Raw genomic sequence first — 27,036 nt, forward strand, 5'->3', positions numbered from 1 at the left:
TTTCAACTCACACATCCTAACTGTGCTATGTGTCACAATCATTCTTCTAATTGGTATATTTTACAAATAAGAACTAACAAAATGCAGCAAGGAGGGTTTGGGTCATCCAGGTACAGCCGGGCTCATGTGACATTCGCGGAGTGCCCCTGTCACCTCTACACGCATTCCCGACAGCGGATGATACTTCTCTGTAGTCGAATCCACCAAGAACTTCCAGGAATGTTGTTACAACTGATACATCGACAGTCTATTTTTAGATCCACATTTCCTGCAGAAAGGATAGTTTGGGCATGTGTGGGAGGGTTGTTCCAATGGAGGCAGTGTGTGCATTGTCTGTTTTTGTTTTGTTTTTTCATAGGGTGGACTTTATATTTGAAGGCGCCAAAGGCGAAGGATGTAGGGAGGGCTGTTGATTGAAATGTCAGGAAGATTGTGTTTTTTGTCTGCTGTGAATTAGGAGATAAACATATTGTGTTTTCAATGTAGAGCTAGGTTACCTGTAGATTTAACCCCGCTAAATTGAATTTGGAACCGATCGCGCAGCGTGAGGTTTCAAATGTTAAATTTAGCGGGGTTTAATCTACAGGTAACCTAGCTCTACATTGAAAACACAGTATGTTTATCTCCATTCTACCATGACTAAATAAAACGCAAACTCTTTGGTGTTAGCAAATATACTTAGTGAAGCGGCATGGGTTGAGTTCAGTGTTTTGAGTGGGTTATCGATCTGAATTGCGGAATCACCAAACAAAATATGGTGTTGTATATACGCAAGCAGTTTGTTTACACCGTAATACTTAGCTCGAACATATGACAAGCATGGAAAGTATATAATCACGGCAACTTGGTAAGCAAACATGAGGTGGGCATCCCTAAAGAAAACAAAGCAAGCTTTGCAAGGCTTTTGCTCTACATCGCATGTCACCATTATGACGTCATATCGCTCATTGTGACGCAAAAGATATGACGTCACAGTCGTATATAGAAAAGCGCCAAAATTCCAAGCTCCTTGTTGTCTCCAAAACGTAAATACATTCCCTTTGTTGATTTCTGTCGTATTTTTCTGCCCGAAATGTATTGCCACAAATCCTTTGAATATTGTAGTAACCGCATCTGTGCATTTTGTAACCTGTATTTGTAGATATAATTATTTAAATGTGCCTACCGACAATGACTGAAAATAGTACTATTCTATCAATTTTAGCTTCCGCGGTGATGCGGCCGTCAAACCAGCTGTTTTAATCAGAGGGGGTTTATTGTGATTTAATAGCCTCTGATTGACCAATCAGAATCGAGTAAATTCCAAATTCATGGTAGAATTTGCGTTTTCTTCTTGGTGTTTGGGAAGTCTCTCATTGGTGTTGTGTGTATTCTGTTGTATCTTGTGTTCTGTCATCAGTGTGTGTATGTATGTGACCACTTGTACCTGGCGCAGAAATCTAGGGGTTTGCCATCTGTGCTGTGTGCTGTGCTGTGTGCTGTGTTCTGTGTACTGTGCTGTCTGATGTTCTCTGTACTGTGTGCCGTTCTGTGTCCTGTGTTGTGTGACATTTTCTGAGCTGTGTGCTGTTCTGTGTTCAGTGTTTTGTACTGTCTTATGTGTTCTATGTTGTGTGATGTGTTCTTCGTTGGTTGCTGTGTGCTGTAATGTGTTCCGTGTTCTGTAGTGTGTCCTGTGTTCTATGTTGTGTGATGTGTTCTGTGTTGTTTGCTGTGTTTTATGTTGTGTGATGTGTTCCGTGTTGTTAGCTCTGTTCTATGTTGTGAGATGTGTTCTGAGCTGTGTGCTGTTCTCTGTTCCGTGTTCTGTACTGTGTTCTCTGTTCTGTGCTGTGTTATGTGTTCTATGTTGTGTGATGTGTTCTGCGTTCTGTTGTGTTTGTTATGTGTTCTACGTTGTGTGATGTGTTCTGCTCTATTTGCTGTGTTCTGTACTGTGTTATGTGTTCTATGTTGTGTGAGGTGTTCTGTGTTGTTTGCTGTGTTCTATGTTGTGAGATGTGTTTTGAGCTGTGTGCTGTTCTGTGTTCCGTGTTCTGTACTGTGTTCTCTGTTCTGTGCTGTGTTATATGTTCTATGTTTTGTGATGTGTTCTGTGTTGTTTGCTGTGTTCTGAGATGTGTGATGTGTTCTGAGCTGTGTGCTGTTCTGTGTTCTGTGTTGCCTTGTTCTGTACTGTGTCCTGTATTCTATGTTGTGTGGTGTGTTCTGAGCGTTGTGCTGTTCTGTGTTCTGTGTTCCGTGTTCTGTGCTGTGTTCTGTGTTCCGTGTTCTGTACTGTGTTCTGTGCTGTGTGCCGTGTTCCTTGTTGTGTAATATATACTATATGGTTCTAATTATGCTTTTGTTTTAAGTTAATAGTTTATATATCTGGTCTCTGCTTATTTACATTCAATATGTTAGTTCAAGAAGTATACGACTCAGAGAGTGTTAAGAGGAATAATTGAAAAACAAGACCTTGATGAGCATAAAGAAGTCGTTGGTTTTACAATATCAATTCTCTTTGTTAAAATGTTTCAATAACTGAATAGACCGTTATTTTGTTTTGGAACAGAAACATACAACATACATAAATATAAATACACCAGTGATAACAACTGGCACTAGTGTCCTTGCCACACTTCCCCATAGTTCAAGTATCATAACGACTAGTAGACATATGCCATTGGTAAGGGGTGTGCTATATGTCATCAATATAAGGACTTATTATGTTTGTTTCAATGGCTGTTCACTGATGAAAAATCAGATATAAAATACTCTGAATAGCAAACCTGCATTGTAGGCAAGTCAAATACTAAACGTTGTTTTCCAGGTTTCTCTGTTATTCTTGTGTGTTTAAGTTACATTCATGTATTTGCTGTCTGTGAGAATCCATGGATACCGTTTGATATTTTGACCGGGATATGGTGCCCACGGGTGTAATTCTTGAGAAAACTGATGTTTTACGCACGCATGCGCGCGCACACACACACACACACACACACATGCACGCACGCGCGCGCGCCCACACACACACACACACACACACACTATCTTAACGTATTACTGAAAATCGTGCGTCTTATATCGTTTGGTGTTTCAGGTAATACAGTTTTTATGGTATTTTCGGTATTTCTAAGAAGCAATGTCATACTTCCAGCATACAAATGACGGGAGTACAGTGGTCACAGATAAGCTTACTATGGTATTTTCGGTATTTCTTAGAAGCAATGTCATACTTTCAGCATACAAATGACGCGAGTACAGTGGTCACAGGTCAGCTTACTGTGGCATTTTCGGTATTTCTTAGAAGCAATGTCATACTTTCAGCATACAAATGACGCGAGTACAGTGGTCACAGGTCAGCTTACTGTGGTATTTTCGGTATTTCTTAGAAGCAATGTCATACTTCCAGCATACAAATGACGCGAGTACAGTGGTCACAGGTAAGCTTACTACCTGAGACAGAAACTGTAGCCGACACAGCACAATTTGTTTGACACGGTGTTTGGTTGTGTAAAGAAGGTACACACACCTGGCAAGCAATGTAGGGCGATAAAGAATTACATGGCGACGGACCTGTGCTATGAGGCGAAGTATTTTCGGATTTAACGTCTGTTTTAAATTAGTCCGAAATTACTGAGAATGGTGCATATTTCCACACATATATCCTTCTTCTGAACTTCCTTGCCATTCTTCAAAAACAATGTTGGTGCACTGCAGAAATACGTTTGTTAATTATAATGTTATAATATTTATTATCAGTTCAAGCGATGCAACTCACAAGCTTTGTTTGCAATATACTGATAAAATAGAACAAGCTTATCAGATGAAACGCGGGGTTTAAATGTTTACATTCATTTTAATCCTCGGTGACAGGCTAAACAAACGCCTGAGTCTAAAGATTATATGAAGCAAGCACCTAATTCCTGCAACATTCATTCTATTGTACATCATTTTGACTATATGTACTATTCTGGTTTCATCGTATGTCCTTAAAGATTCTAAAAGTACAAACTGAAAATGTACCCACCCGTCTTTACACGGGTGACACATCTCACTGCCAGTCATGAAGTATCTTGACTGGCGACACTACGACCGCGATGGGGGCGAGCTATGACGTCACTGTGACGTGTCTGGTTCGGAGCATGGCGTAGTTTTGCGCTCGACTGCTTGTGCAGAGCAACCGCTAGTGACGATATTAGGCCTACTGCTAAAACCTTGCCATCCCTCCTGTGAGTGAGTGAGTCAGCATGCCTTATTTACTAGATATTTCCCTGGACGATGCAGTTTCACTGTCTAAACAGAATGTGCGTGAGTGAGTGAGTAAGCATGCTTCATTTTTAGACATCATGTGAGTGAGTGATTGAGTGAGTGAATGAATGAGCATGCTTCATTTACTAGATATGTCCCTAGACGATGCAGTTTTACCGTCTAGACAGTGAGTGAGTGAGAGAATGAGCATGCCCCATTTACTGGACAGAATATGAATGAGTGAGTGAGGGACCGAGAGGAAGAGTGAGTGAGTGAGTGAGTGAGTGAGTGAGTGAGTGAGTGAGAGTGAGTGAGCATGCGTCATTAACTAGATATTTCTTCAGCCGATGCAGTTCATCTTCTAGACAGAATGTGTGAATGAATGTGTGAAACGTATAATTGAATGAATAAACACGTTGAAAGCCATGTCAACTCTGTTTTCATTGCTACAACAGCGTCTGACAGGCTGCTTAAAGACTGACAGTAGTGCCCCTGCTATTGGCTGTGCTTCACTAAACAGTCAGCAATGCCACTGTTGGTTTTGCTTCACTAAACAGTCAGTAGTACCCCTGCTGTTGGTTTTGCTTCATCAAACACTCAGCAAAGCCACTGTTGGCGGTGCTTCACTAGACACTCAGTAATGAAATGTGTGGTTTCTGCTTCAGTAGAATTTGTTCATAAATTCAGGGCTGTTGTGACACGAGGAATCCCTCATCCCTCAAATCCTCGCCCCTTATCCCCCGTGCTACCTCCTCACCAACCCCCACCTACCCCAACCCCAAAACACACGAACAGTCTCTCTCTCTTTCACACACACACACACACACACACACACACACACACACACACACCCTTATCACCCTTGAAACAACAAACTCGCAACATATGCAGACCATTTATTGGTTACGAAATAACATTTAGTGCAGCTATTTTATCCCCTAGAAATGTCATTTCCGGGCGGCTGGGCGAAGCTGTTCTGTAACAGGACGGGACCAGTCATTATCATCTGTAGGATAGCATTGACTGCTACAGGGGAACCAATCTTGAAGATGTTGGAAGGTCTCGAAGCAATTAGGTGGATTGTGGAATTGGCATCTACTTCCGAGATAGCAACAACAAATACCTCAGCTTTGGCTTTCAGATAACCAATACTGGCAGCAATGGCCTTCCGGTCCTCCCTTGTGGTGTACCCATCGGTAAACATGATGACCTTGTTGTCAGCGTCATTGCGGTCGCCATTGAAAATTGTACTTGTAGCCAGCTTGATGGCATCGCCGATGTTCGTAGAAGGACCCTCTTCGTATGTCTGCTGTTTGAGAGCTGCCAGAGCGCCCGACTTGCTGTTGCTATATTCATTGAATCTGAATACCACTCTAGCGTTTGAAGAAAACGCTATCAATGCAACGTTTACAGCGTCACGGCCTATGGTGGTAGAGTTTACCATACTCTCTTGGAATCGTTTCATTTCGTCAAAGTTGGGTTTGCCGATGGAGCGTGAAACATCTTCTACAATCAGGATGTCTAGCTTCTGGTCATTGGAGACTGGAAAAGAAACGTGCAATATGTAAAGATTGTTCCTAGTCTGTAGATGAAGGGCCTTTGTTGTTTGTTACAGTGTTACACATATATAGATAAGAAATATAGATAGATAGATTTGTAAATAAAAGCGATTAAGGGAAGAGCGAGGATGGCTGACTCCATTGTCTGACATGAGTCTTCGTGTGAGGGTGTCAATACCGCGAATTTCTTGTTTTGTCCAATAAACAACCCCAAAAGAATACGAAAGGATAGATACAGAATCAATATTTGTGGCTTTAATTTTATGGTGAGCATTCACTCTAGATTTTCTTTCGTCTATATTCTGACCGGAGGTTTCCCTTGATATGGGCATATTGGAGTTTGTAATTATTATTGACACTAAATGTATTCAGCATCTTCCGCATATGCTGCTGATACAACTACCACTACTTCCGCTACCAAAAGAAGTTCTCAATCGTGAAGAGTGCACTTCCTATGACTAGTGTTACTGAAATACTGTTCATAGGGGCGGCAATTTTGAAAGTTGTTTTCAATTGTGATAATCAGGGCATGGTCTTCATGACAGTTTTAGAAGAGTGGAAATCAGTGTCTGCACGCCATGACAGCTTTAGAAGTGTGACAATCAGTGTGTGAACACAGTGAAGGTTTTTGAAGGTTGTAAATCAGTGTTTACATGCAATGGCTGTTTGTAAAGGGTAGTAGTTAGTATGTGACCGCCATGACAGTTCTTAAAGTGTCATAATCAGGTTGTGGTCGCTATAACAGTTTCGAAGGGGTGAAAATCAGAGCATGGTTACATAACAGTTCCGAATGATGGAAAATGAGGCACCAACGGCCTGAAAATCAGGATATGATCGCAATGATAGTTCCAAAAGGATGAATCTCAGTGTGTGAACGCTTTGCCAGTTGTTAAAGGGTGATAATCAAGCTGGAATACAGCAAACAAACAAACAAAAACAATCTGAAACCCCGTCATATTGCTGAAAAACTCTTAAAAGATGCATTGATGCGAACTCATTCCATCATGGCCATTCTGAAACCTACCTGTACAGTTCGCACCCGAAAACTGAGGTGGACAGGCGCAGCTGTAGCCATTCCATATCTCCGTGCACGTGCCCCCATTTCCACAAGGTTTATACCTCTCACAGTCTGTGATATCTGCCAAATGAAATATGAAGCTTGATTAGTTTCCAGAAAGTGTTTTGAAATAAGAATAAAAGAGCCAAAGACAGCATCTATGCAAATACATCAGTTTGTTGAAGGTTGCTAATCAATATCTGAATGCTATGACAGGTTTTTTTAATGTTATCATCAAGGGGTGGTCGGCTTGCTTGTTTTTGAAGGGAGATAATCAGGATGTGGTCGCCATGTCAGTGTTTAAATGGTAATCAGTGTGTAAACGACATGACAGTTTGGAAAGGGTGATAATCAGGATGTGGTCAACAAGACAGTTTTTAAAGATTGTAACCAGTGTGTGAACGCCATGACATTTTGTAAAGGGCGATAAGCAGGTGTGGTCGCCATGCCAGTTTTTAAAGGGAGATAATCAGGATGTGGTCGCCATGTCAGTTTTTAAATGGTAATCAGTGTGTAAACGACATGACAGTTTGTAAAGGATGATAAGCAGGTGTGGTCGCCGTCCCGTTTTTTAAAGGGAGATAATCAGGATGTGGTCGCCATGTCAGTTTTTAAATGGTAATCAGTGTGTAAACGACATGACAGTTTGTAAAGGATGATAAGCAGGTGTGGTCGCCGTCCCGTTTTTTAAAGGGAGATAATCAGGATGTGGTCGCCATGACGGTTTTTGAAAATGGTAACTAGTGTGTGAACGCCATGACAGTTGTTAAAGTCAGGTAGTCAGTGTGTTAACGACATGACAGTTTGTAAAGGATGATAAGCAGGTGTGGTCGCCATGATAGGTTTTAAAGATGGTTATCATTGTGTAAACGACATGATATGATTCAAATGGGTGTAAATCAAGATATGGACGCAAACAATTCTGGTAGGTCTCTTTTACAGTTTTGAGGGGATGAAATTCAGGGTGTGATTGCCATTACAATTTCGAAGTTTTGAAAATCAGTGTGTGGTCACTATAATAGTTTCGCAGGGGTGGAAGTCAGGATGTGGTGGTACTGATAAATTCAAAGGTGCGAAAATCAGAATGTGGTTACCATGACAGCTTTGAACGGGTCCGAAGCAGGCTGTTGTTGCCAAGAAGTTTTGAAGGGGACAGAACCAGGGTATTGTCTCTATGCAGTTTCGAGTAGGTGCAAATCAGGACATGGTCGGTATGACAGTTTTGAATGCGTGCAAATCTTGGTATGGTCGCAAATACAGTTTTGAGGGGGTGAAAGTCAGGGTGTGGTCGCTATGAAGGTTTCAAAATCAGTGCCTGGACCACATGACAGTTGAAGGGTTGAACATCAGTGTGTGGTGGCAATGACACTTCCGCTTGGATGACGATAAGGATGTGGTTTTCATGACAATTTGGAAGGTCCTAAAATCATGGTGTTTTTGCCATGACAGTTTCAAAGGTGTGGAAATCAGGTAGTGGTTGACTTGACATTTTCAAAGGGTGACGATTATGTTGTGGTCATTATGTCAGTTTCAAAGGGGTGAAAAATCATTTTTTGGACACCATGACGCTTTTGTGGGGGATTGAATCAGTAGTGTAGTTACCACGACAGTTTCGAATCTTTGAAAATCAAAAGAGTTTTGAGGAGGTGAAATTCAGGTTGTGGTTGCTGTGACAGTTACGAGACCTGGAAATCAGGGTGTGGTCAGTATGTCAGTTTGGTCATGTGAAATTCCGGATGTGGTTAGCTATGACAGTGTAGATTGGATGAGAACCAGGGTGTGGTCACGATGACAGTTAAGAGGTAATACGAATCAGGGTGTGGTCACTATGTCAGCTTGGAGGGGGTGAGAATCAGGGTGCTGTCGTTATGACAGTTTAGAGGGGTTAGCATCAGGCTGTGATTACCAGGACAGTTTCAAGGTGGTGAAAATCAAGCTGTGGTCAGTGTGACAGTTCCCAAGGGCCGAGAATCAGGGTGTCATTGACATGACAGTGCAGAGGGGGTGAGAATCAGGGATCATTGCCATGACAGTGCAGAGGGGTGAGAATCAGGGCGTCATTGCCATGACAGTGCAGAGGGGATGTGAATCAGGGTGTCATTGCCATGACAGTGCAGAGGAGGTGAGAATCAGGGCATCATTGCCATGACAGTGCAGAGGGGTGAGAATCAGGGCGTCATTGCCATGACAGTGCAGAGGGGATGTGAATCAGGGTGTCATTGCCATGACAGTGCAGAGGGGGTGAGAATCAGGGCATCATTGCCATGATAGTTCAGAGGGGTGAGAATCAGGGCGTCATTGCTATGACAGTGCAGAGGGGATGTGAATCAGGGTGTCATTGCCATGACAGTGCAGAGGGGGTGAGAATCAGGACCTCATTGCCATGACAGTGAAGAGGGGGTGAGAATCAGGGCGTCATTGCCATGACAGTGCAGAGGGGATGAGAATAACGGAGTCATTGCCATGACAGTGAAGAGGGGGTGAGAATCAGGGTGTCATTGCCATGACATTGCAGGGAGGATGAGAATCAGGGCGTCATTGCCATGACAGTGCAGAGGGGGTGAGAATCAGGGCATCATTGCCATGATAGTTCAGAGGGGTGAGAATCAGGGCGTCATTGCTATGACAGTGCAGAGGGGATGTGAATCAGGGTGTCATTGCCATGACAGTGCAGAGGGGGTGAGAATCAGGACCTCATTGCCATGACAGTGAAGAGGGGGTGAGAATCAGGGCGTCATTGCCATGACAGTGCAGAGGGGATGAGAATAACGGAGTCATTGCCATGACAGTGAAGAGGGGGTGAGAATCAGGGTGTCATTGCCATGACATTGCAGGGAGGATGAGAATCAGGGCGTCATTGACATGGCAGTGCAGAGGGGTCGAGAATCAGGACGTCATTGCCATGACAGTGCACAGGGGGTGAGAACCATGGTGTGATTGCAGAGTGATGTTGGAGTGAGAATAGAAGTGTGGTCATTATAACAGTTTATAGTGGGGGGGGGGGGGGGGGGGCGCAGGGTGTAGTCACTAGACAGTTTAGAGTGGTGAGATAGTAAAGTAGTACTCTAAGACTTACCAAAGCAAAATCCTGATGGACTAACGCTCGTGGTGAGATTATATATTTCTCTACCGCCACACATCCTCGTCTCGATGGCATATGACTTGAAACATTTGTCACGATACGACCTAACACACACAACAGACGTATCTCCACTTTTAGCTGGAAACAAACAGAATTAGAGTTTTAGAACTAACTGAAATTAAACTGTGATGTCAGTAAAACTGCCAAATTATGAATTGAAATAAAACACTCAGTTATGACTTACTATTCCATACTAAATATACTGATGAAATAAAGAAAGCCGTGTAATGGTGTCCTGATGATGTTACTACAGTGAAGGCAGATAACACAAAACACAACACAGTAAAACACATCAACACATATCAACACACATCACCACACATCACAACACACTTCGCCACACATCATCACACATCACCACACACTTCGCCAAACGTCAACACACATCAAAACACATCAACACACATCAGTACACATCAGCACACTAACAGAAACTAACACACAACAACAAACATCACAATGCATCAACACACATTACCACACGACACTACACATCACTACACATCAACACACATCAACACACATCAAAACACATCAACACACTAACAGAAACTAACACACATCACACACATCAAAACACATCAGCACACTAACAGAAACTAACACACAACAACACACATCACAATGCATCAAAACACATTACCACACGACAAAACACATGACTACACATCAACACACATGAACACACATTAGTACACACTAATACAAACTAACACACATTACCACACGACACTAGACATCAACACACATCAACACACATCAAAACATATCACACACATCGCAGCACATCAACACACATCAACACACATCAACACATTGCAACACATCAACACACATCAACACAAACTAACACACACCACAACGCATCACCACACATCACTACACTTCACTACACAGCACATCACAACACATAACTGCATATCACGTCACATCACCACACGTCAACACACATTACAACATATCACCAAATATTATAACACTCCAAAACACATCAACACATATCGACACACATTATCACACACCACCACACACAACCACACTTCACCATACATCACCACACATCACAAATCATCACCTCACCACACATCACAATACATCCCAAAACATCACTACACATAACCACGAATCACCACAAACCACCCCACCATATAACCACGTCATCCTATTTAATCAAACACCACCACATCATGTAACCACACCGCTATGTTGTCACACACCATCACACCATGTCACTCTGTGCTACCACACACCCTCACATCATATAACCAAACCGCTATGTTGTCACACAACATCACACTATGTCACACTATGCTATCACACACCACCGCACCATGAAACCACACCACTATGTTGTCACACACCATCACACCATGTCACTCTATGCTACCACACACCACCACATCATGTAACCACACCACTATGTTGTCACACACCATCACACCATGTCACTCTATGCTACGACACACCACCACATCATGTAACCACACCACTATGTTGTCACACACCGCCACAACATGTCACTCTATGCTACCACACACCACTGTACCATGAAACCACACCACTATGTTGTCACACACCGTCACACCATGTCATTCTATGCTACCACACACCACTGCACCATGAAACCACACCACTATGTTGTCACACACCGTCACACCATGTCATTCTATGCTACCACACACCACCACATCATGTAACCACACCACTATGTTGTCACACACCGCCACAACATGTCACTCTATGCTACCACACACCACCACATCTTGTAACCACACCACTAAGTTGTCACACACCGCCACAACATGCAAACACGTGACTTACACTTTCTGTAAATCGGGTTGATGGTGTTACAAGTATAGGCTTTTCCAGTGTCCCGGCTGAGCAGCTTCCATTTCACTGGGGCCGCATACCACCCCGGTTGCAGTTGTGAGTCATCGGTATCAAGCCATCCGAGGTCGTTGGGCTGTCGAACCTTGATGTTTACAAGTTCTGTGAAGTTTTCACACGGATCTGGATCACACAGAACACAGCTCAAGTCAGTATCAGTCAGTTCTGTTTACTGCTTTTAAAGGAGTGACGTGCCAAGACATATGTTTGTGTGTGTGCTTGTTTGTTTGTTTGTACCAGTGATTGATACCATAAGCACTGGTATGTACATTTGGGTAAGATGGCATGCGTCAACTAAGTTAGCGAACCTTACCACCCGACCCCGTTGGTCGCCTTTTACGACAAGCATGGGTTGTTGAAAAGTGTATACAACGCATTCCACTGTCTCTACACACTGGCTAGCTAAGGATGCAGTAGGTAAATCAGTATCGCCACTAGCGTATTGGGCGTTGTCGACATGGCCTTTTCACAGGCGATTCCAGATACTGTCTGGTCGATAGGACATGTGTCTGGAGGAACAACTATGATACACAAACTGTACAATTGTCGAACCGATCTTGTGAACTTCAGGTGCTTATGGCTTCAAGGATTCAGTGGACGCAGTGGGTGTTTGCTGCTATAAAGGGTTTCAAGTGTATTCAATGGATTTATCTATATATTCTATGTAGGCAGCCATCGTTGATCTTTCTCTTAGTAAAACCATTCCTCAAAACATTATATGATCATTGGTCTGAAACGTGGTGGCTGAGATAGTCATCAAAATAAGAAGTTAGTTGGAAAATATATTGACAAAATTCTCGATTAAAATTTCGAAAACTGAACAAGCGAACGTTTCAGAATGTCTTATACACTCTTCAAAAAAAGAAACGCACAGGTAGATGTGTAGTAAATATATTGTACCTATCATATCATAGATACAAATATGAAATTTTGGAGCTCGATAATCACATGAAAACTGTTCACTGTCATGTCACATAAAGCTACAAGGTTGTGCTGAACTCAATATCTCGTGTCACTGCCCCGGGCAGCAATCTCTGCATCTCCTCGGCACTCAGTGGATAAGTCAAAGAATTCTGCCCTGCGGATTTCTGCGCCATTCTGCTCGTAACGCGTTGACAAGTTGCAGGAGTGTCTGCTGCGTGTTCTGACGTTGACGTACACGTCGATCGAATTCATGCCAGACGTGTTCGATTAGGTTGAGATCTGGAGATCTCGACTGCCAGGGCAAAACGTTGATGTTGGTATTATGAAGGTAGTCTACCGTAACACGAGTTGTGTGCTTCGAGCTTTGTCCTGATGAAACAGATTCCTCTGGCGGTCAATGATTGGAAGAATTTAGGGTTGAAGAATTTGATTCATGCAGCGATTCGCTGTCAAATTTCCCTGAACCACAATCACATCAGATCTCGTAGGATATGGCCCCCAAAGCCATGACACTAAAGCCACAAAAATTGTCGAATTCACGTACACAATGTAGGCAAAACGCTGATTTTGACAACGATTAACACGTTGTCTTCCATCTCGCCGATGAAGAAGAAATCGTAATTCATCGCTAAACCACACTCGTCTCCTTTTCTCAAATTCCAAGGCTTTAAGGTAAGGCACTGTCGATGGATCTGTTGCAAAACAGGGACGATAAGTGGTCTTCTGGGTCGGATTCAAGCCTCGCGAAGATGGTTCCTGACAGTCTGGTCCGATATCCTCCTCAAACCATGCGTCCTACAGTCTTCGAAGCTGTGGCTTTGTGATGACGTATGTGGAACAGTCGAATTTCGTGATCCTAAGCAGGGGTAGTAACTCTCGGTCGGTCGATTCACGGACGGTCTGCAGTGGAATTGAACTGTGTGTATCGGTCCCAAAGGCGGCAAATTGTGCTGTGATGGACGTTAAAGTGGCGATACGTCTGGATACGTTTGGATACGTTCTGTGGCGATGTTCCAATCGGCAGCGCTGAGTCTCGGCATTTTCGAACTTGTTGACAATTGAATGACAAATTATTGGCATATACTTGCCTTTTTATAGGCACTACCACGAGTTACAAATGCTATAACTTGCACGTGCACTTTGCTTTACTATTTTCCTCCATGACATTTTTTTAACAAGTGTGAAAGCAATGCCGTTAAAGACATTGCAAATCGACAATTGCTGCGTTTTGACGCACCGTTTGTCGAATATTAGGTCACCAACATTTTCCAATAACATATATCCAATGTATATACCCAATGTTTTGTGTAGTCAGGTTCAATGAACTACACACTACCTGTGCGTTTCTTTTTTTGAAGAGTGTATATGGTTGAGAGTGTATGACAGTGTTTCCTACGTACTGTGCTACGCCTCGTCCGTTCTAATGTTTATTCCACGGAAGCGAGAGATAGACGATACTTGTGATGGAATCAGTCGTACGGGCCGTAACTGTCGTTCGGAATACCCCGTGATAACGTTTCCAAGGTTGCATGATTAGAAAATACATTCCGACTGTCACTTTCATGATCTGGTAAATCGATCTTGGTCGGATGAAAGGTCGTTCTGACGTGACCCGTTATTGGATGTCCTCAGATCTTTGTTTAGCAGCAGCGAGAACTTAGATCTGATTTTAATGAGATTGCCATCATAATGTTCTTCACCTCAGAAACCACGTGATCAGTGTAGCTTAAATTTCACATATTTCTTCCCACGAATGATGACACCTGAATTTGTTCAAGAGGTTTGAATCCGATTTCTTTTCGATATGGGGATATAACAGTAGGTCTATACTACCATTCATTTATCATAATAATGCAATCACTTCTGATATACCTGGACTCTAATATTTCGTACTCAACTTACTTTGAAGAGCTACTGATTTAATTCAATCTATGGTTATTCCATAGAATAAAACGTAAAGTGTCAATAGGGCAAGAGATATGTGATACGTTTGAGCGACAGTAACAAACTTACCCTGGCTGAAGCACGAGTGACAAATCAGCAGGAGAAGCAGCAGTATTATCGGAACCTTGAAGAATCAACATTTGAAACAATTGAAAGTCTGCTTCAAAATAAAAGCAATTACATTTCCTAAAAAAACACATCGAGGCAGGCAATAAGTGGTGAAAATATGAACCAAAAAGATATACAATACATTAACTGAGGGGCAATAGAAAGTTTTTTTATGTAATTGAAATGTTGTCAAATTATATCATGTCTATTTAACCAATTGCAATTGTTGTTACTGTTAATCCTCTACTGTTAATCCTCCACCTACTATATATATTCTGTACAATGTTCCTCATTCAGTCTTGCTTGACCACGGTATACGGATCTATACCGAAACGTCACCTTTACAGTATTAAATAAGTTGTTATCCATAAATTGTATCTACTTTGAGGTAATATATTTCCCTTACAAATGTTGAGTAGTATATTATGAACTGCGGACCTTATGTATCCAAACGGAGAGACAAACATGGGATTCTGACAGGGGGTATGAGGGTTCCAACAAGTAGGTATGCATGCCAACAAGTGGGTATATATGCCAACAAGTAGATATATATTCCAACAAGTACACTACTGCCTAAAAGTTCATTCCCCTAACACGCGTTGAGAACGCGTGTAACACGCATGTGACACGGGTGCTCAACGGGTTGCACACGGGGTGAGCACCCGTTGGACACGGGTGTGCAACGGGTGTGCGTCACGTGTGCAACCCGTTGCACACGCGTGTGCCACGCGTGTAACACGGGACCTGGTTCCAGTTGAAGTTGACAAATTTATCAAATGAATAGTGAGATAAAACAAAACAGTGAGATGTGAAATTTGAGTTAATAAGCGGCCATTAAGCTGTGCTCACCAGATCGTAAATACAAGGTCGGCCCATCTTAATTAGTGTTTGGTTGCTAGACTTTTATGGCATGAACCATTCCACTAGGGTCCAGTCTAGCCATTGTGGCTAGCCGACAGTAGAACAGTAGTGAATTTAGATGCGAGTTTATTGCTAGGGGAACCCCCGTGTTGACACGATTGTCGCGGGTTGGTAAATGTTCGCCATTAATAAAATGATTGTTAGTGGATTGCGAACATATTCATTTGCCCACACGAGTCATTCCATTTGATTGCAAATATAACGTTTTTCGTTTGCCAAATTTCTGCTTTAAACAGTACAATTATGATATAGCCGTCACCACTACTAATGTCTCATTATTTCACGTAGGAATATGTCCCATTTCCCCACACCCCACTTTCTGTGTTGTATTTTGAAAGAATAAATAAAAGAAGGTTTTGTGTGGGACACTTTTATACTAATTATAAGAGGATGTTGTAAATGAATATGAACAGCCATGCTGTCTGACAGTTGATAGAATTTTAGATCTTCACAATCACCGGGTGTGACCATGTTGACAGAATCTCGTTGGGGTTTGTGATTTTTACATTTGCCCAATGACCATGGTGAGTATTGCTGGGGATACCAAACGTAACAGTTTATTATTAGAGGTTGTGAGTACCTATACCACGTAGATAGGATATCTTTAGGATTTTAATCCTTCTTTGAGAGGCATTTAGAAGTTGGAGTACTACGTTAGGAGAAAATTTATGGGTGACTTTAATCCTTTCTTTCTCTGTGGGTAATCCTTTCATGTTGATTGGAGGAAGTCACTCAACCAGGTCATGACAGGTCGTGAGTTTACTCACTAACTACTGTGAGCGTTTTTGGCATGACATCTTTTCTTGTATAAACATAGAAACGATGCTCACTCACTCACTGTTAATCTTCTGCAGTTTGCTGGCAAAGTGGGGATAAACCTCAGTGTCAAAGACGATCAAATTTAGTTCGAATCCTTGTTTATATGTGACATCTCCCAAATGGGGACATTTTCATAAACTTGGCAAGTGATGATGAATTTTAATATTAATATTATTATAGTTTATGAAATTGTTAATAAAACTTTAATAAAATTGTGCTTCACTCTCACGAAAAATATATTGTCTGTGAGTAAATTTATATGTCACGTTACATCGGCATTTTTCAGTGATATTGGGACTACATGAAACATGGCTGGTTTTACATTTCTGATACAGGTGCTTCACTGACTGAGTAGTTCATGATCAATAAGATATGTTTAAATCAGTCGTTTGCAACAACAGATGAATAAGTTGATACATTTGGACCGCAGTTACCGATTACCAACTTAAGACATAGAGACAGGGAGGAGATATATAACCAAACCTATGATCCTGTTGAGACAGTTGACAGTTAGAACGTTGGATTAAATGACAGTAACTAATTTCAACATTCCCCAGTTATATCATAAAATACATCATGACTCATAACAGTCCGAGAGACAGCTTCCAGACTTATACTAGTATTGAAGGGACAATAGCTTTTGACAGTTTAAAAGTAAACTCACCTTAAGGTGCTTGGCAAGTCAAAACTTACCTCCATGTATATGTTTTTTAGGTTTGACAGCAACTATGCTTGTAGATTTCATAGATAGACATGATTGGTTAGCTAGATGTTAGTACAATAAGCGAAAATGTCTTAAAAGTCCACAGTTTGTTTAAAAGTACAAAAAGTGTGTTATAGATCTATCAACGTTTTCTTTTATTGAACATAATAATTGCACTATATTGCTGTAAGCTGTAAATAATCTAGCCTCCCCATGTACGTAACTTACATATATTTATGTATGACCATGATAGGAGATTTAACGTGCGCTTTCCGGCTTTAGCCTATCTCGCACACGGGGAAGCACTTATACTATTAGGGTAAAAAAGCGTAATGATTAAATAAAGAAGTGCAACCCCCCCCCCAAAAAAAAAAAAAAAAATTTAAAAAAATTAAGTTTAGTCCTTGTAGTAGTCTCTTGGTCAGCTTCTCATCCTGGGGGTCGGGATTCTGGTAGAGACTCTTGGCAAGGTGGGCGGCGGTATTGGCGACGAAGTGGTTTGAGGTCGGTACGCCACTACTCTGGAAGAAGTGGTACAAGTCTGTGTAGTTTGTGATGTTTTACTCGATGTCCTGTCCCCCCTTCTTGTGCACCATGACGAAAGGGACTCCTTGTTTGGCGTAGAGATATTCCTTTGGGGTGTTGATCTGGTCAACCTTGAGATCCGGCCGGGGCTTGTAGTGGTTGATCGGAATGTCTGATTTTTCCACTAGTAAATAAAGTTCTTTGGTATGACCTCTTTTATCCCTGCTGACGTTATCCTAATGTTCAATTTCAGTCTGCCTCACCAAGCGTAAGAAAGCATTGTACATGATAAACCACACTGATGCAATTTTCTATATACATATTTGTAGATATGAAGCATTCTAGTTAATTGTGGATACACTGGGCAGACAGAATTGTGTTTATTTCCAGGCCATCCTGATCGTCGTTTACTACTATAAGGCGTATGGTTGGAGGCAAGATCAAAGGCGCCGCACAGCATTTATTAGATAACAGACGGGGTCGTCCGTTTCGCTTTGAACAACCACCCCACCTGTCTGTAGGAGTTATATAATCAGTGCGAAAATAACTGTGTCAAGTCCACTGCCGGGCTGATGGTGTCAGTGTCAGCGATGAACATGAATGCCCAAATCATAGACCTGTAGCACTCACAAGTTGCTTAGCCAAAATATTTGAAAAGTGTATATTCAATTCTCTGATAACAGCAAATATAACCTTAGAAAAAGATTCAACATACAAACAATCAAATGTAGAACACAGACCTATGCTTATTATCATTTCTTCTGGATATGATCATCCTGCGGAACCCTCTATCCGATGAAGTAACTAATGCTCGCTCATTAAAAGAAATCAAATCCTTAATTAATCGTTCTGATGCAATTATTAATAATTTTGACTTCAAATATTTTCATAGATCATGCCAAATTGTCCACCGTCGCCTTAGGCTCGGCTGCAGTGACTTAAACGCTGATAAGTTTAGACGACATGTATCAGACATACCAGACTGCACTTGTGGATATCACCTTGAAGATGCAATTCACTTTTTATATAACTGTTAAAAAATACGATAATATCAGAAACACTGTGTATTTCTACACACATGGGTATGGTCTAAACATGATATTACATGGCAGTAGTTAAGCAGTTCTACAAACATGACTCTTCTTAAATCAGTTCATGACATCATTGTCAAAAGCAAAAGGTTTGAGTAGCTTAATTTTATGCATGTAGTAAAGGAAAACTGCATTACCTTATTTCACAGACACCACTTGCTTCAGTGTACTGGCTTCGTGTATTTCATTTGTGCATTTTGTATGTTTATGTTCATCACTCTCTTATATATATATATCCAGCTGTTGTTAAGTTGTTACCTGGGGAGGTATTACATAAGCAAGTTTTGCTTGTTTACCGATCCAGATTTCTTTTGAAATAAAAATACGTTTAAGCCAACACAGCTAACCCTAAAACACATGATTGTAAACTATTCAAAAAGGAGCACTAATCTCTGGCTTCTTCTCGGGTGTCGAACTCAAACTCAAACTCATTTATTCTTAGAATAACATGACATACAATTATCTACAATTTTTATTATGTACAATTTAACAAAAATAATAAAAATATGGTACGTGGATACTAATACAATTTACCAATTGTATTGTACACATTGTTAAGGAATTTAGATAGGCCTTTTAGATTTCTTACACTGTTAGTGGTCATAATTTTCTTAAATGTTTGGAAACTTAAGATATTGCTTATTTAAGAGTTCATATCGCCGTTGGTGTAAAGCTTCACATCGGAATGAATAATGCAATTCATCTCCCACAGCGATAGAATCACAGAGTGGACACTGGCTGTCTTCCCTGGGAATGTTCAGCCATCGACCAGTTTCAACTGGTAATCCTTGGTTAGAAAGTTCTGAATTTTAGTATTGGGAGAAATATTGATTTTAAGAGCAGTAGATATTTCGCAAATGAAGGTTGATTCTTCAGGTAATACGACCTTTGGATTTCCGCTTGGGCTTACTAGCTGCCGTGAGTCAATTTGCTCGTTAACGCAACCGAGCGTGACAAGAGACTGGGCTACCAGTCTGCAAGGACAGCTAAATAAACTTACGCATTTTTGAAAACTGATTGGTTACCCGTGATCTATGAAGATTTCAACAAAGGGCGCATGGTAATTAATTTCTTCAGCCTAAACAAACAGACAAATAACGGCGAAAGCTCATCGGATGTCGTTATTTGGAAATACCCCTGATTGTTACAGTTTGATAATAAAAAAAAGTATCCCTGAGTGAAAGCATTTGCGGATTTCGGATTGCGTGGATGATACAATTACTACTCCCTTGTTGTCATCCACATTTTCTGGTATAACCCTACACTTCTGTATTTGTCGTAATTCACATTCTGCTCAGTTAATGAATTTATATTATGTATACTCAGTTGTAGCACCACTCAGATTACCGGATAAAGGTTCAAATTTGGTCTTTCTTGTACCTGGGGTAATTATTTAATCTAAATCCAGGTTTGAAGTGAGGTGGAATGTGAATTATGCACGTGGCAGCCCAGCAAGAGATGTATGATCAGTTGATTTACTTTTTTTGTAAATCAACTGATCATTCCCAGACATCAAAGGATCAACAGGAAATACGTTGATTGATTAATTACTGTTATCTTGCACAGTGGATATGTCAAAAGTAAGTGTTTACATGTGAAGGTAGGGTTACTAAACCTAGGGAATACACTCATATCATGGCGTGAAGTACAGATGTAAAAACAACATACTTTGTTCAAAGGGTAACCGATATTACACTGACTGGTTGTTCATTGTTATCTAACTCAATGTATGTTTTTAAGAACCGTGGACATTATAAAAATAGTTGTCACGTGGGCTTTCTCAGCTAACTTGGCACCTATGTGAAACAATTGAAACAAACTAAGTGATCAGTTAAGAAACAGACACGGGTTATAATATTCGATACATTTAAATAATGTTTAAAAACGATATATTTAAATATTTTAATATATTTCATATATATTCCAAATATTGTTTCCAAATAATTATTATTAAAGTATTTGATTCTCACATAGACATTTGACATCGAATAAGTATTTTTGTACAGCTGCAGACGCAATGGATATTGTTCCTTTATGTTGATATTCCCGGATACATTATAACTTTGGTAGATTGCAATAATGATATTTGCATTTTGTTTTCATTCATTCACTGCAGCTTTGAACAGAATCATTCTTGTTCCTTTCCGTTTGGTTGGGAAGTTTTTCGATGCGCGATAGACGTTGTTTTCACAAGTATTTTCTTTTGTAAGCGTGTATATGTTACAGTCAATGTGTAAAATATGATTCACTCAGGCAATTTATTAAATATCTAAATATTTCAGTCATTTTACAAATTGACTGAATAATCCATTCATTTATTTAACCGACTGACTAAAAATGATAAAGACGACCAAAAGAGCTTAAACACATCACAAAATATTAATTATGCTAAGAAAAGAAGCCAAACAATACAGAACTGTACTTGGTGATGATATTAAACATAAACAAATATTTGGAATTCGTTATCATATTAATAAAGATGGACATATTTTTCAGTTAATTTGTAAAATAAACTGAATATTTAGGCGTTTAATACATTTCCTTAGTGAAATCTGTTTACATTTTGAATGTAAACATATACACACGGTAAAATAAGCAATGTGCAGATGAAATATTTACTTTGTGTTGCAAGTCAAAATAGTGTACACGAAGATCGCACAATTACCAAGCAAGTGACTTATCAAAACTGCATCACCATTACCGATGCTCCCCACAAATATACCTACATTTCAAAAACTGTATTTCATTTTTGTTGATCAGTGTGACCATATGTCCTTCTACTTTCAATAAAAATGCGCTTACGAATGGCGAGCACAGGTCGCGAACAAGTTTAGATTTCTGCTATGTCATCCGGGTACTCACTGAGAAAATACAGTAATGCACAGGTAACAACTACTCCCGCGGAATTGCTTTAGATCAGTGCTCTTTTGTACGTTGAAATACTATATATTGTGAATGCCAAAATGATGTATCAAGGATCAAGTAGAAGATACATTACCGTTGCAATGGGAGTTTATTCAACAGACCGTGAACATAACACTGCTGTATCTTATTATTTATTTTAGATGACGCAGTCAAAGCTCACTTCTCCTGGCGGCCATTATCGAACGGCCAGCTAAAACACAAACCCGCGCTTACGTCTACAGGTCTCTTCCTGTAGTACGGTAATTAGTATTCTCTCCCTCAAGTGTATCCTCAATGATATAACCCACCCTCATTAATTACATGCTGCTCTTTTCCAGCCTCACGGCTATGGAGCTGTGATAAAGAGTCCAAGTCATCATAAAGTAATTAGGGTCCAATAAAAACAATGCGCCGCCAAACCTCATACATATTATCACTGAAAGTCGTACTACAGACGGTTAATGTCAAATCACAATAAAAGCATTTCAATTGCAATAACATGTTCCAGGACCATGTATTCTCTTAACACCATCGGATTTAGAAGCAATGGTCGTATAAAACAAAACACATCTATTTGATCACAACAGTATTCATGTTATTCCCACAAAATCACATAAAGAAAGGAGACATTAGGAAATACATGTGCATTATCATTTTTCGTCAGGATAACAAAATTTTCTCTCCTTGTTACCACCTCCAGGTTCAGCTTAAGACGGGTCCTCCTTTGGTCAAAAGTTTGTTCCCCCTCTAATGAGTGTGTCACGCGTTGCACACGAGTGGCGGACGGGGTGCACACCCGTGTGCAACGCGTTGCACACGGGTATCACACGCGTGACCAACCCGATGCACACTGGTTGCGTAACGCGTTGCCCATGCGTGTAAGGGGAATGAACTTCTAGGCAGTAGTGTAGGTATGCATGCCAACAAGTAGGTATATAAGCCAACAAGTAGGTATATATTCCAACAAGTAGGTATATATGCCAAGTAGATAAATATGCCAACAAGTAGGTATATATGCCACCAAATAGATATATATGCCAAAAAGAAGGTATATATTCCAACAAGTAGGTATACTTTCCAACAAGTAGGTACGTATGCCAACAAGTAGGTATGTATGCCAACAAGTGGGTATATATTCCAACAAGTAGGTATATATTCCAACATGTACGTATGTATTCCGACGAGTAGGTATATATTCCAACAAGTAGGCATATATGCCAACAAGTAGGTATGTATGCCAACAAGTAGGTATGTATGCCAACATGTAGGTATATATTCAAACAAGTAGGTATATATTCCAACAAGAAGGTATGTATGCCAAAAAGAAGGTATATATTCCAACAAGTAGGTATATTTTCCAACAAGTAGGTACGTATGCCAACAAGTAGGTATGTATGCCAACATGTAGGTATATATTCAAACAAGTAGGTATATATTCCAACAAGAAGGTATGTATGCCAACAAGAAGGTATATATTCCAACAAGTAGTTATGCATGCCAACAAGTAGGTATGTATGCCAACATGTAGGTATATATTCAAACAAGTAGGTATGTATGCCAACAAGTAGGTATATATTCCAACACGTAGGTATGTATGCCAACAAATAGGTATATATTCAAACAAGTGGGTATATATGCCAACAAGTAGGTATATATTCAAACAAGTAGGTATTTATGCCATCACGAAGGTATATACGCCAACGAGTAGGTATATATGCCAACAAGCAGGTATATATTCCAGCAAGAAGGTACATATTCGATCAATTAGTTATGTATGAAATCAAGCAGGTATATAATCCATCAAGTAGATATATATTCCAACGAGTAGGTATATATTCCAACGAGTAGGTATGTATGCCAACAAGTAGGTATATATTTGAACAAGTAGGCATATATGCCAACAAGTAGTTACATATTTCAATAAGTAGGTACATATACAAACAAGTAGATATATATTCCAACATGTAGGTATATATGCCAACAAGTAAGTATATATTCCAACAAGTATGAACGTATGCCACAAGTAGGTATGTATGCTCAAAAGTAGGAATATATTCCAACAAGTAGGTATATATTCCATCACGTATGGATACATTCCAACACGTAGGTATATATTCCAACAAGTATGTATGTATGCCAACAAGTAGGTATGTATGCTAAGAAGTAGGTATATATTCCAACAAGTAGGTATATATTCCATCAAATATGTATAGATTCCAACACGTAGTTATACATTCCAAGACGTAGGCATATATTCCAACAAGTAGGTATACATTGCAATAAATTGGTATATATTCCAACGAGTAGGTATATATTCCAACAAGTGGTATATATTCCAACAAGTAGGTATATTTTCCAACAAGTAGGTACGTATGCCAACAAGTAGGTATGTATGCCAACATGTAGGTATATATTCAAACAAGAAGGTATATATTCCAACAAGAAGGTATGTATGCCAACAAGAAGGTATATATTCCAACAAGTAGGTATGCATGCCAACAAGTAGGTATGTATGCCATCAAGTAGGTATGTATGCCAACATGTAGGTATATATTCAAACAAGTAGGTATGTATGCCAACAAGTAGGTATATATTCCAACACGTAGGTATGTATGCCAACAAATAGGTATATATTCAAACAAGTGGGTATATATGCCAACAAGTAGGTATATATTCAAACAAGTAGGTATTTATGCCATCACGAAGGTATATACGCCAACGAGTAGGTATATATGCCAACAAGCAGGTATATATTCCAGCAAGAAGGTACATATTCGATCAATTAGTTATGTATGAAATCAAGCAGGTATATAATCCATCAAGTAGATATATATTCCAACGAGTAGGTATATATTCCAACGAGTAGGTATGTATGCCAACAAGTAGGTATATATTTGAACAAGTAGGCATATATGCCAACAAGTAGTTACATATTTCAATAAGTAGGTACATATACAAACAAGTAGATATATATTCCAACATGTAGGTATATATGCCAACAAGTAAGTATATATTCCAACAAGTATGAACGTATGCCACAAGTAGGTATGTATGCTCAAAAGTAGGAATATATTCCAACAAGTAGGTATATATTCCATCACGTATGGATACATTCCAACACGTAGGTATATATTCCAACAAGTATGTATGTATGCCAACAAGTAGGTATGTATGCTAAGAAGTAGGTATATATTCCAACAAGTAGGTATATATTCCATCAAATATGTATAGATTCCGACACGTAGGTATACATTCCAAGACGTAGGCATATATTCCAACAAGTAGGTATACATTGCAATAAATTGGTATATATTCCAACGAGTAGGTATATATTCCAACAAGTGGTATATTTTCCAACGAGTAAGTATATATTCCAACACGTAGGTATATATTCCAACAATGAGGTATGTATTCCAACAAGTAGGTATACATCCCAACAAATTGGTATATATTCCAACAAGTAGTTAAATATTCCAACAAGTAGATATATATTCCAACAAGTAGGTATATATTCCAACACGTAGGTATATATTCAAACAAGTAGGTATATATTCCAACAAGAAGGTATGTATTCCAACAAGTAGGTATATATCCCAACAAAATGGTATATATTCCAACAAGTAGGTATATATTCCAACAAGTAAGTATATATGCCAACAAATTGGTATATATTCCAACAAGTAGTTATATATTCCAACAAGTTGATATATATTCCAACAAGTAGGTATATATTCCAACAAGCAGGTATATATTCCAACAAGCAGGTTTTTATTCCAACAAGTAGGTGTATATCCCCTCAAACAGGTTCGAATACAACAAACTGGAGTATGTGTGATTTGGCAAATAGTTATTTTCCTCTATTAGTCATTAACCATGATATAATGTTACATTTGAGTCAAGGCCTTTGTCGGCTTCAATCTAAGTTGAAGAACTGCCTTCTGGATGCCAGACAGAGATGTATAAACATTAATTCCGAATTTGAAAGCAATAATACATTGTCCAATAATTTCAATCAGTAATTCAGAATAAAAGAAGTCCGCATCAAACAGATTTCAGTTAGTGATCAATGAAGGTAAGCTTCCCGGCAAAAGAAGGTAACACTTTAAATTGGATTTGCCCAAACATTACACATGTTATCAATATGTTACCCGGCTCAAAAAGTTGTCAAAAAACTGAAAACGTCAGGCCAGAAACATAACTGTGTTACCCGTATCAAACATATCCCCATCGAATATATCCATTTCTTGTTTGTTTCATTTAAGTCACACAGTGGGTGTATACTTTCTTTTGCCCGTCAGTTTAGTTAATTCGCGATCGGGACCTTTAATTGAGTGAGGATACGGATTAATTAAATTTCAGTTTAGACAGAACTAATTTATGCAGACAGACACCTAAGTAAACATAACATCTGCAATGTTCATAAGAAACTCTTAACGAGTGGGGAAAGGAAATTCAACATTGAAGCCAAAGTATAAATTTTAAGCATGTGGGTAACGGTAAACATTGTGTCTCGTACAGATCCCAGAATATATTTTTAATAAAACATTCACCTCCATTCCACCATTATCCCTTTCTCAGCTGTAGTAGCCTATACTCATCCCCTTTCCAGCTCTCGGCTCAGGGTTTCCTTAAATACTCGTACATCGTGTAGGTTCCCCTGCAGAATGTGATTTAGTTAGCCTTATCTATAACTTTATAACATAGAGAAAACAACTTACCTTCTCCATTGTCAAGAGTTGTACCCAGTGTGGTGCTGCTACAAGTGATGGAATGGTTTTATATGCTGGAGTTCATGTGTAACATGTGCAGCCTATGAAATAGCTTGGCTGTGCAAACACGAAAACGTCGTTATTTTCCGTATACTATAATTGAGAAAAAAAACGACGTTGTGGGCACGCTTACTCAAATTCGGTGTTCTGTCGAAATAAGGTCGTTATTTGCCATTGGAAATTACTTCGAATGAACGATTTTATCAAGCTCCTCCCTTTTCAGCGTAAACCAGCATATACCGGTATTGCTCGTTCTCGGCTTTCATTGGTCAGCTCTAGCATGTTATGTTACGGGCCGGAGTTTCCAATCCCTGACTCAGCGTTTCCGTTCTGTGCAATTCCGATTTCGTTGATTGTTTACAGCACGTAATTGATGTTACGCCATATGTGCAATAAAAAACGTTATCAGGATCGACAGTTTGAGCACAGAGGATTTGCTTCTATGCCAGT

General features: G+C 39.9%; 1 protein-coding gene across 1 annotated transcript; it reads right to left on the reverse strand.

Moving 5' to 3' along the window:
* Positions 1-5,132: 5,132 nt before the first annotated feature.
* Positions 5,133-26,677, reverse strand: LOC139472846 (uncharacterized). The gene is made up of 6 exons (XM_071255314.1): positions 26,536-26,677; positions 14,816-14,870; positions 11,813-12,001; positions 9,926-10,069; positions 6,817-6,930; positions 5,133-5,775 (listed from the first exon to the last, which is right to left on the reverse strand). The coding sequence occupies exons 1-6, from the start codon at positions 26,542-26,544 to the stop codon at positions 5,165-5,167; spliced, it is 1,122 nt and encodes a 373-aa protein (XP_071111415.1). The 5' UTR covers positions 26,545-26,677; the 3' UTR covers positions 5,133-5,164.
* Between the last annotated feature and the right edge of the window lie 359 nt (positions 26,678-27,036).

This window comes from Haliotis cracherodii, unplaced genomic scaffold (genome assembly GCF_022045235.1).
Source record: "Haliotis cracherodii isolate W230 unplaced genomic scaffold, xgHalCrac1.p SCAF_25, whole genome shotgun sequence".
In the NCBI taxonomy this organism is placed as follows: domain Eukaryota; kingdom Metazoa; phylum Mollusca; class Gastropoda; order Lepetellida; family Haliotidae; genus Haliotis; species Haliotis cracherodii.

Bases quoted from the DNA above. Each gene is read 5' to 3' on its own strand.
- LOC139472846 (XM_071255314.1), bottom strand. The intron at 6,931-9,925 runs GTAAGTCTTAGA...TTCATTTGGCAG, and splicing joins TCCATCAGGATTTTGCTTTG to ATATCACAGACTGTGAGAGG. The intron at 5,776-6,816 runs GTAGGTTTCAGA...TTTCTTTTCCAG, and splicing joins TTCGGGTGCGAACTGTACAG to TCTCCAATGACCAGAAGCTA.